The sequence below is a fragment of the Berghia stephanieae genome, chromosome 4 (genome assembly GCF_034508935.2).
Source record: "Berghia stephanieae isolate SIO BIC M18660-M18661 chromosome 4, UCSD_Bste_1.3, whole genome shotgun sequence".
Taxonomy (NCBI): domain Eukaryota; kingdom Metazoa; phylum Mollusca; class Gastropoda; order Nudibranchia; family Aeolidiidae; genus Berghia; species Berghia stephanieae.
Window position 1 is genome coordinate 63752234 of NC_088363.1, and position 12500 is coordinate 63764733.

The 12500-nt window shown below is 37.7% G+C and overlaps 1 protein-coding gene and 1 long non-coding RNA gene across 2 annotated transcripts in view; one reads left to right on the top strand and one right to left on the bottom strand.

Annotated features, from left to right (window-relative positions):
- Window positions 1–1321: 1321 nt before the first annotated feature.
- The window catches only part of LOC144972065 (methyltransferase-like protein 27), a 13775-nt gene continuing 2596 nt past the window's right edge, over window positions 1322–12500 (top strand). Inside the window, exons 1-5 of the mRNA XM_078913150.1 lie at window positions 1322–1632; window positions 6231–6357; window positions 8048–8179; window positions 10752–10890; window positions 11780–11872. Coding sequence (XP_078769276.1) covers window positions 6238–6357; window positions 8048–8179; window positions 10752–10890; window positions 11780–11872 — 484 coding nt within the window. The 5' untranslated portion in view covers window positions 1322–1632; window positions 6231–6237. The remainder of the gene's footprint in view (window positions 1633–6230; window positions 6358–8047; window positions 8180–10751; window positions 10891–11779; window positions 11873–12500) is intronic.
- Window positions 6249–12500, bottom strand: part of LOC144972066 (uncharacterized) — an 8677-nt gene continuing 2425 nt past the window's right edge. Inside the window, exon 2 of the long non-coding RNA XR_013645253.1 lies at window positions 6249–7367. This is a non-coding gene — a long non-coding RNA (uncharacterized LOC144972066). The remainder of the gene's footprint in view (window positions 7368–12500) is intronic.

Genomic DNA, 12500 nt, shown 5'->3' on the forward strand with positions numbered 1-12500 from the left:
TAGAGGGCACCAAACGATATTTAGTCAGTCTTAAAACACCTTTGCATTGACCCCAGAATAATATTCCAGATGATGCAGAGAAGAAAAAATAGCATGGCATCCTTTTAAATATCCAGTATCATCACCACCTGCAAGAATAACAATGATTCTCTGTCCAGAACCCATGGACCTTTTTCTGCTTGAATACTCAGACGTCCAATATTTTTTCGGATGTATATTTACGCTCACCCATACATCTTTGGATGATATCCATATCAAAGTTATCTATGCTCCTTTTCCTACCACGTCGTTCTACACTGGTGATCTCTCTGTCGTATTTCGATAACGATCTTCTCATGGTTGATTGCAAAATTCCCAAACCATTGCCGTCCTCTTTAATGACTAATCGATAGATACAAGAAGACTTCTTTTCGCAGCTTTACGAGAGTGGAACTGATTGAGATTCCGTACCGTATCGTGTTGTTTAAAAGCCTAATATGTTTTTAAAACCTTTAAAGGCCCTGTGAAACGTTCATGCATAGACAAAAATTTGTCAAAGTTATATAAACAGTGTTTGTTAATTTGACAATATTGAGTATACAATCACTATTTCAAATAATTTAAAGCGAGAGATTTCAAATCAGTCTTTGGTAATTGCGACATGATGTAGATAATATTCCATAAATAATAAATTCAAAATTTTAATACAAACTACATAAATGGTATGTTTATAACACTTTTGTGGTTCGTAACTTGTTTTCGTTTTTTACAGTGTAAAATCTCTAATTTTATGTCAGCTGTTTTAAAGTAGTTTTTTTATAGGTCTTAAAGAAGAAAACCTTTTTAATATGGTATCAATACGGTCCAAAATCTAGATTCACTTAAGACAAATTGATTCAGAGGTTGACACACATTTTTATAACTTTTGATAGAGGGACAGCTTTAAAAAAACACACGCCATTAATAAAAATATCTGAATATAAATCATGAAATTGCACGTGTCTATTTCAAACAAAGAAAGTAATTAAAAGATCATCAACCAGATTTATAATCAAGCTGTGGCTGAAATGTTTGAAATGGGGCGTACTATCCTATTCATTTATTTCGCTTTAAAAAGGATAAAACCTCTTTACACATAAATATATATAATAATAATAGATCTTTATTGTCCATAAATATGGCAATTTGTCATTTAGTTACACTTGTTATAACGTTATATGATAACTATAACATTGAACAGATATTTCACTCCTACTTATTTCTCTCTCTCTCTCTCTCTCTCTCTCTCTCTCTCTCTCTCTCTCTCTCTCTCTCTCTCTCTTCCTCTCTTTCTTTCACGCGTGCGATATTCACAACATAAACATATTCATTTCATTTTCAAATCGTTACATTTGTGGCAACTCGACACCAAATATTATCATCATTATCAATTGGTCAATTAATTTAACATTAAATAAATTAATCAGTCAATCAGTCAACGCATCAATCCTTGGTTTTGATGTACCATATGAAAAATGATATGATATATAGTAAACAGATGTTCACCATTGTTTTCTAATTTCATCAAATTGCTTGACGAACCTGGAAAAACGAATTTGCCAGTGTGCTGATTAGTAGTGGAAAGGAACCCGTGTTTTATTTGTTTGTTTTGTGGTGAGTATTAAACAATATACTAATAATACATTGAATTGAAGCAGTTGTTTGATGCATCTCTCTCTCTCTCTCTCTCTCTAAGCTCTCTCTCTCTCTCTCTCTCTCTCTCTCTCTAAGCTCTCTCTCTCTCTCTCTCTCTCTCTCTCTCTCTCATTAGCGATATAAAGAACGGCAAAGTAGCAGGATAGACGGAGTATATCCCGATATGGTGACGCATCTGGGCCCCAGGGCACGGACCTGGATGGCAGAGGCAATGTCTGACGTCCTTGCAAAAAGAAAGCTCCCACAAGTGTGGAAGCACGCAAAGATAGTTGCCATCCTGAAGCCCGGGAAACCGACGAAGGAGGCCGACAGTTACAGACCCATATCTCTACTGAGCTGTCTTTACAATTTGTTGGAGCGAGTTCTATTAAACCGGAACAGGTCATTGCCTTTACAGAGCATATTGAAGCAGGGTTTGAGAGAAAACAGGAAACAGGTGCTGTATTTATAGACCTATTGGCGGCGTACGATATGGTCTGGTGCGAAGGATTAATGCTCAAACTTGCAAAGATCATAAGGTGCAAAAAGACCTAGAAGTTGTTCTCTTCAAACCTAGGGGAAAGACAATTCCACCGGGATACGCTAACGACTGGGCACTCATTACTCAAAGTAAAGTGTGGACCCTGTCACAGTAAAGATTGTTCACATTTATCTTATTAAATTTTTATTTTAGTAAGAACTGAATCAATCTCACTCCAGTTATATTTCGGTAGGCTTAGAAAAACTTTACCTTCAAATATTAGATCATCTTTCTTTTAATAGCCTTCCCTCGAATTAATTTCAAATTAGTGAATACTTTTCGTTTTACATTCTGTTACGTAGCAACTTATTATAAAAGCTGTTAGGTCTAATATTCTACACTCACTTCTCTCTACAATCTATGCCGGACGGCCAGCCCCTCCATTCCTCACATTATAAATTTGAAGATTTTTATCTTTTGGGACTTTGTGGATACTCTTATCTCCACCATCAAGATGCCGGAGCTTTTGCCTTTGACAGTGCAGTCTTTGACTGATCAAGAATCAAACCTGAGCCCGCCGTCGGAGGAATAGATAATTCAACCCTTCTCAACTGCCTGGAAGTGGAACATTACAAACCTGATATTATATTATCATAAGTTACGTAATATCTCAATCTTTCCATTTGTAACTGCCATAATCATTATTCATCTCATTTAATTAAATTTCATCTTTCTTTTTATTTCATCTTAAACAAATCGTTGATTGTTCTTCATTTTAAAGTAACTGGTAAATTCTGGGGCCTTATTCTTCACATCTTTATTTATGCATAGTTGATTAGCTCTTTACTCATTTAAGACTATGACAGGCCCGTCTCGAGAGCGTACTCAGCGAGGACGTCACCAGACTCAAATCCTACTTCGACAAGTGGTACCTGAAGATGAACACTTCAAAAACCGTGGCCACTGCATTCCGCATATGCAGTGGCTGGCACACCCCCGCAAACTGAACGTTCTCGCCGGGGACCAGCCACTCCCATATGAGCCGCATCCAAAATATTTAGGGGTGACGCTGGACCGCAGCCTTACCTATCGGGTGCATCTCGAAGGAGTTGCCCGGAAGATAGAGAAACGCAACAGTCTTCTGAGGAAGCTGGCGGGATCAACTTGGGGCGCTAACCAAGCGCTCCTGAGGACATCCGCCTTGGCACTATGCTATTCCACCGCGGAGTATTGCGCTCCAGTGTGGGGTAGAAGCAGAAACGTTGAGAAGGGAGATGTTAAACTTCGCAAGTCAATGCACATAGTGTTAGGAACGCTGGCAACAACGCATAGAGAATGGGGCCCGATAATGGCAGCAATCCAGCCCCCCGATGTTCGGAGGGAAACGATTATGGTAAACTGGCTCAATAAGATCAAAGAGATAGGGAATGGGGATACCCCTCTGAGGCGCATTATGGACGGCGCCCCCGTTCGAGCCGAATAAGTCCCGGCAACCCTTGTACGCAGCTTCCCTGACTACGAACAGAGATGCATATACGAGATGGAAGTCGGTTTGGACGAATTCAATCCCTCGAGGGGGTGGGGACATACACTCCTCTAAGCTTGGTGAGAAGTTGCCAGGCTTCTCCACCAGTAAGAGGAGACACTGGGTGGTAGCGAATCGGCTTCGGTCGAGGACCTGCCTCACGGCAAAATCGCTTCATCAGTGGGAACCTGTCCAGCATGTACCCGATGTGGACAAGAACCCCGAAACCGCTGAGCATCTAGTTGAATGGTGTGTTGTGACGAAGCTTCCGGGTGGGTTCGCAATGGTCTACGAGTGCGGTACGAACTTGGCTGATTGGGTCCATTGTCATAACATAATAGTGTGAGCACCATTAGAAGCTGCTGCCTTCGGATTAGAAGATTCAGATTGCGAGTTCCGCTCTGAGTGGCGCTTGATTGGGTCCGTGGAAAAGGATCTTTATTCAGATAATCTCACCGCACTCAGATGTAAAATGAGTAACTGGCCGTTAACAGCTTTGTCTATGTTCGAAAAATTATGTGATATTGCCTAACAAGCAGCATGTCTCGTCCTACATTTTAAGTGTTGCTATTTGATAGGAACTATTTGTAAGGTACTTTGAGCACATTTAGTGAATATTGCTCTATACCAATGCCAACGTTTTATTCTTAATACTTTTACTAAAAAAAACCCCCCAAAAATGGTCTTTAAAAAGATCGTATGAGGATATCACTTATCCACGGTCAAAAGACCATGCTCTAAATGGTTTACAAAATTTAAAAAACTGTGGCACGTAGACGACAGTCAGTCTGTTAGTTGTCATTTCAATTTTCGGACAAAAAAGTATGTTGTTACACCAGGACGCCTCTAAATTTAAATTTGACCTTCGATGAGACGATGTTGTCTTTCATAAATACCCTTCGATGTGTCTAGTAATAATAATAATAATAATAATAATAATAATAATAATAATAATAATAATAATAATAGATTGAGCTTTTTATAGCGCGATATCCACTAAATGTGCTCAAAGCGCTTTACAAGGGGTCCCTGGTCAACAGCAACATTTAACATGTAGGACGGGACATGCCGCCTGTTAGGCGATATTACAATTTTTCGGACAAAGACAACGCTGTTAACGGCCAGGTACTCATTTTACACCTGAGTACGGTGAGAGAAAGTGAGTAAAGAGCCATTTCCAAGGACTCAACTATGCGCCGAGCGCGAGGTTCGAACCGAGGACCTTCCGATCCGAAAGCGAGTGTCATACCACAAGACCACATAGCCACCACAATCACCAACTGACCCTTCGACATTAATAATTAAGGTCGTCTAGAGAGCCTAAAACAAAATTCATAGGCATAATATTAGTTATAAATGTGTGTTTACTTGTAAACAAAAAAATAACAGTATTGTGTCTGAGATGTTTTACAATACTCTGGCATAAATATAATAACTAATCCTAAAAGTATGGATGTTATTGGACTCGCCATTTTTTATCTGCCAATGGGATTCACTTCAACAGTCGTGAAGTCACATCCCTCGTAATGATGCATAGTAACTGGTTCTAAACAATCGGAACAAAGGCGGACGTCATTATTGCCATCACCGCCCTTATGAAATACTTCTCCGACGAGCATAAAAGTGTATCCAGAGGAGAATAACATTATAAATCTGATCATGTTTTGACTTTTATACATTCTGATCACATGACACGTGAACAAGTTCTAACCCGCATGAAGAATAAAAAGTACCGATTTTCTTTGTTTAGAACCTAGTTGCTCGTTGCTGGGCGGACGTGACATCAGACTCTTGAATCCTATTAGAAGCGAAGCAGTGTTATACCTACTTGATAGGAAATGTGATATAAATTTCAAAAGCTATGTTGTGGCGCAAACCTTGAATTATGCGAAACTTTGGCTCGCGTCGATTGAAACTGAAAAAACAACATTTTGAGCATCGATGTAGAGAAACGTCGACTTAATGTGTTCAACGCACTTTATGGGGGTCTACATTCAACAGCACCAATTAGCATATAGGACGAGACGTGATGCTTGCAATCTGCTTTTAAATATGGTTTTTCGACCGAGAGATCGCTGTTACCGGCCGGCTAGGGTCTCGCTTTACACTTGAGTACTGTGAGAGAATGTGAGAGCCGAGCCAAAGACTCAAATTTATCCCGCTATCAGGGACACACACCAGGAACCCATAAAATCAAAAAGCTACACACAAAAAAAGAAACATCGTCGTTGTCGTTGTCGTCATCATCATCATCATCATCATCATCATCATCACCATCATCATCATCATCATCATCATCATCATCATCATCATCATCATCATCACCAGCAGCAGCACCAAAGCAGCAGCACCACTACAAAACCACCACGACCATCATCGTAATCATCATCAACATCATCATCATCATCAACATCATCATTATCATCATCATCATCATTATCATCATCATCATCATCATCATCATTTATCATCATTGATTTGAAAAATCAAGCAATTTTTGGCTATAATAACCGCTCAACAGGATGCAAGTTTAAAAACCTTTATTGATTCATTTCATGTTTTTTTTTAAAGACAAGTCATGGAATCACATACAAAGGTAGACGTGGATATTCTGAATCAACATCTCATCCAGAACAAGTCTTACGGGGAAACTCAAAGACTTTACTCACATTTTTCAAAGAAAAGGAACCTTGACAACGTAAGTCGTCCAGATAATTCGATTTCCGTTTTGTGATGATAACAATAGGGCAGAGAAGTAGTGACGTCACGCCTTCTACTCTTCCGGTTTCAAAATCATTGGATGTGTATATTAACCAGCAGCTCCTCGAGGATGACTAACAATGAATACATATTGAATCATAAGGAGGCAAAACTATTTTAGTGGTAGGATGATTTATGCAGATTCTTAGGATTAGGAGCGAGAATGGATTATCTTTAAGACGACCATCATTTATTTAGACTAGAAAACGGGTTGCCCTCAATCTGACACCAGAAGATTAATTACACAACGTACGTATCCAGTCCTCCGGAAAAGTGGTACACTACCAATGAGATTGGAACCGGTTCTTTGACATCACACGTTTGTTCCCTATTGAAAAACTAGACGTCTAATTAAATATTTTCACATCTCTCGAGACGAATATGTCAATAGCACAAATCTAAATTCAAGAACATTAAGTACAACAGGCATTATAACCGGTGCTTCAAATGTATACGATGTAAATCACCTTTTGTCTCTTCATTTTAAGTTAATTGTATAATTCTAACTATTTGTTGGGTTGCCAGTTTCTTCTTTGATCATATTTTGGATAAACGTTTTCTCTAAAGCGCTGATTATTATGCTGTCTGATTTTGTATTTTCCTGAGATAAATGAGATCTATTATTACAAAGCTCTTAATCATTATTTCCTGGAACTGAATCACAAATGTAATCACTCATTTTTATATTAAAACGACACCACACTATAGCAACTCTTAAAAACTAAAATCCTTGTTGATTTCTAAACCTGACATTTTCATTGAGTTGGAGGTGTGGGTCCAGGAGAAGGAAGAACCTTGTCTGGACGCCGGTTTGGATCATTCTTGGTCTGGCTTCTCATCTTCAGCTGTTCCAGCAGGATTGGATCTAGGCTGGTATCACCTTCAGGGTCATGGCAGCGCACAAGCTCCTGTACGACGGCAACGTGATGATCCTTCTCAGGAGTAAACCTGACAGATAAAATAATATGCCAAAACAGATAGTGGATATTTTGGCAAACTGTCTATTTAAAAATACAACAACAAAAATTAAACAAAACAAAACAAACAAGCAAACATACATGTAAGATGCATGATGCCAAGCAGTTTAACCCTTTCCTTACCAACCATAGGGAAATCGTCACATTCGTTACGATGAAATCAACAATTTTCTCATTCTACTTTCTTCTTTATATCACCAAATTTAAAGAAAAGTTTTGTTACAGCTATAAAACTTGACACTGTGTTGTAGAGCTCATTTTGCTGAACAATACTATGTATAGAATGTACGTGTTGCTTTTCTGTTTGAATAAGAAAAATCTATTTTTGTGTTGGGTTGGCGTGATGGTGCATGGAAAATTTTGGAAATGGCTGATAAGGAGGGAGTTTTAAAAAAGCACTAGCCGCCCTGTCATGACGTAAAGCTCAACAAAGTATCTATATTATTTCCGCTAAAAAAGTATCTCAACATTTGGTTTGTGACGCGCATCATTATATTCTCTCCTACTTGTACCGTAGAAATAATCACAAGACAAGATCACAAAGATGATTAATCCCCCCCCCCCCTCCTCCCTCCATCCAGTCACATTTACAGTATATCATCTGTTGCAATCTCTAAGTCATTCTTGATTGATATATAATAATTGTTTCAGGTTTTGTTGGCTCACAAAGATCAATATAATGGACCTAGAGTAGCATTGGATATGATGGAAAAACTTATAAAAAATCCACGTGGAGCTCTCGTGCTTGATTTAGGTGCAGGCATAGGAACAATTGGTAAAAAGGTTCGTTTAGACAAAATGACAAAATTTCTATTTTCTAGATCAATGACATTTTATGCTTCCACCCAAAAGGAACTTGTAGTTCATGTGTTCTTCTATATATTAAAAAAATAATTAAAAATTACAGTAAAATATAAAAAAATTCCCTTTATTCATCCCTTACGGGAAATTTGTCTCTTTGGTCTATTCCAAGGGAAGACTGGAACAATCCATGCGTCAGCCGCAGTACAGCGCCGCAAATTGAGCCAGGGTGAGGTGACTTGCTCAAGGCCACTCAGCGCTGCGGGTATAGATAGTATGCGCTTGTCTAAGAAGCTCACAACATTGCCATCCGGAAGTGAAACGGACCAACATACAAAACTATGTGTAACCATGAACTCGTATAGTCTAGTTCATACAGTTTAGTGAAAAGTACTCAGAATCGTGGATGGCAAAAAAACATAACAACGACCTCACTGGGTCATCTTCGTTGTATCTATAAGAACCCGATACCTTTCAGGTACGAAGCAAAGACAGTACCGCTGAGCCACGCTACCCCATAAATGCAATGTGCTTTTCTAACCCAACTAGAAACTAGTCATTAAAATATAGTCATAAACAAAGCAATCACATGGTGGGTTGGTTTTTGTTCTTTCTGAACCCTTTGAAGGTCGCAAGATTTAAACAGGAAGTAGACCTACTTTTCACAATAGTTTTCATGTATTTATTTATTTATTTGAATTATGAATGATACTGTTCATGTCATCGTTTGTGTTCGTAAATATTTAAAATGTACGTTGACTATCTAATCTATCGAATCTAGTAGGGTCTCGAGCCTTCCTTGTGCCATTGGCTGCCTTCTGCATGCTTAACCATGTTCCCACTACACACATTAATTTCATTAATCAATTATTCCTATCGTACAAAATGAGACTTTAAGGTACAAAAACAACATGTAAAACGCATACTGATCTGTGCTGTAATATATATTATATAAATATATTTCTAAAATCTAATATACCACGATTGTTTTGTTTTTATGGTTTTAAGGGTTTTACGGCGCTTGCAACACATTAAGGTCATATCAGCGCCAGTAAAATGGAAGAAAATGGGATAGTAAAAAGTTCTAGAATTACAAATAAAGCACCCAAGAAAAGGTAGGACAAAGGAGAATTGGTTCAAATGAGAAACGGGTGTAGATTCCAAGAGCACACTATCAAAGTACTTAGTTTGAGATCGCTGGATACAGAGTCATATACTAAAACTTAACGAAGAAAAAACTGAAATTTTATTATGTGGTACACCCTCTAATGTCAGGAAAAGTGGTATACATAGTATGTCTATTTTAATCAGCCACGTCTCCCTGACAGACAGAGCAAAAAATCTTGGTTTTGTACTGGACGACTCTTTAAGTCTGGGACACCAGATTAACCAGATGGTGAGGACCATGAATTTTGAATGAATGAGATTGCAAAGAATGAAACGGTTTCTCCCATCCAACCAGCTTAAAGCAGTTGTCTATGCTCTCATTCTTTCACGCCTCGACTATTGTAATTCGCTGTTGGTGGGCCTTCCTGATAAGAAAGTTGACAAACTCCAAAAGGTACAGAACAGGGCGGCCAGAATGGTTCTAGGCATTGGTCGACACGAGAAAACAAGTGTAAAAACTATGCTCAGAACACTACACTGGCTGCCCGTTCGAGCCAGAATCGAATAAAAAATTGTCTTTTTTTCTTTCAACCCACTACATTTCCGATCTCCGAGCTACATTCAAGAACTTGTGGTCCCCTACTCCCCGATTCGCCAGCTTAGTCATCGGAGATCCAGCTACTAAAAGTGCCAAGAACAAGGCTTACTAATTTCGGCGATAGATCTTTTTATAAAGCAGGACCTACCATTTGGAACTCGCTTCCTTTGTCAGTAAGGCTCTCGGGCAGCGTAGAAAGTTTTAAGAAAAATCTAAAGACTCATTCTTTCCAGAAATTTTTATCCCAGGCATATTCTTATGATGAGTAAATTATACGTTTTATTTTTTGATTCCATTTTGTTGAATGTCAATTTCATTTTGTAAAACTTGCATAGTTAGTGTGTGCTACTGTTGTGTGTGTGTTAGTGTGTGCTACTGTTGTGTGTGTCTGTTTGGCTCGGTACGAGTGTGTTTATAGTTTGATAAGTATATTGTAAAGCTCTTTGAGACTCCGGCGATAGGCGCTATAAAAGAACACTTTATTTTTATTATTACTAAAAGTCTCATCCAGACACAAGCACAGGTCCCCACTAAGAGGAATACACTCAAATGTTTTACAAATCATATATAATATAACAAAAAATAATACAGTGCATAACAGAGAGATGATCTACAAGGAAAAAAATATCATCTCCCAAAACTGACTATGCACTTGACGGTTTCCCTCTCAGCCAGGGCATCTGGCCAGGACTAGGACAAAAACCAAATAATCTCATTCCAAAACAAAGACAGAAAGCATGTTGGAAAACAGACATAGGAGATAGAAGACGCAGTAAGTACTTCCCTGTATATATCTACCACGATTCTTCAAAAGTTTGATTATTGAGACATTGATATTCCTTTCATCAGCTCCATGAACGGGGGTTCAAGAACATTCACGCCTTAGACCCATGTAAAGAATTCAACAAGATTACAAGAAGTATGGGGGTTTACCAGAAAATATTGGAGCAAACGATTGGCTATGGTGTTTCAGTGGATGCTGAAAACGGTAATTTTATTATAAAACTAGAAATAAAAGAGACTCGTACGCAACCAGGATTATAGAGCTATGGTAGAAACATTAACAGTTGCGGTGGTATCATATTGGATTAGAAAGTAAAAAGATATAATTCGAGACAATTCTGGATGGATACACACGCAACAAAACAATAGAAATATAGATAAGATAAATAAATAGGTAGATAATTAGATAGATAGATAGATAGAGATAGATAGATAGATAGATAGATAGATAGATAGATAGATAGATAGATAGATAGATAGATAGATATAGAGATAGATAGATATAGAGATAGACATATTGATAGATTGATTGGTAGGTAGATAGATAGATAGATAGATAGATAGATAGATAGATAGATAGATAGATAGATAGATACGGAATCATTGTAACAGTCAACTACAACTACAATTTCTACTACATTATGTTCCACACAGTCCTGATGATGGCTATAAAGGCCTGAAACATCGATGTAGACTACACTATCGTGGTTAAATATCTTAATTATAGGTAGATAGATAGATTATAGGTTAGATAGATAGATAGATAAATAGATAGATAGGTAGATAGATAAATAGATAGATAGGTGGATGTAGGATAGATTATATATTAGATAGATAGATAGATAAGTAGATAGATAGATATATATAGATAGATAGATAGATAGATAGATAGATAGATAGATAGATAGATAGATAGATAGATAGATAGATAGGTGGATGGATGGATATAAATAAATAACACAAAGAGACAGACATATTCAATGGCTTGATATATCATGCAAAATTGCAGGTTATTTAAAGCTGGCAAAAGGCTAAGTTGTACTTATTGCAATTTCATTCAGATGATAAAGCACATACGATATCTTAATCCTCAGATACATACGATGCTATAGTGACCGTGGGGACATTCTGTCCCGGCCACATTCCATGCGACTCCCTTCAAGAAATTATCCGAATACTAAAACCAGGTTAGTCTGGCATTAAGAGAGAGATGATTTCAATTTAATTCAATTCAAATATTTCTTTATTGACCGTATACAATTTCATATAATTATAAACACATAATATAAAAATAAGCTTATCCAAAAATGATTATATTAATGATATGGTCTATATTTATGTTAGGTTTGACTGATAGTTTATAGAAATAAATATCTTATATTAATTCTATAGATACCTATATGCGTAAATGACACCATTGGATCTAATTGATGTGTATCTATTTGCAGGCCTGACAAGCCAAATGGTTATGGGCTCATTGTTGCAGTGCAATGCAGTTAATACTCTCAAACTAAGGCAAAATATTCTCCATTACAACAATGTTAATTCAGGCCCATAATGCGCTCGGTTTTCAGACCTGCAAATATGGGCACCTGGGTTCAAATAGATCAAACTTGGGTTTTGTCCTCACAAAATACGAGGAGATTTATTTTTGTTAAAGGAAGTCTGCATTGCACTGACACATAAAAGACACAGTCATTTCTATTCTGGGGCATAATCTGAAGTAATTTTAATTGGGTGAGTTTCCTCCGTAAATTAAAAATCCGAAGAAAAGCACGTTGGGATTCCATACGAAGGGTAGCAAGCACGAAAGGG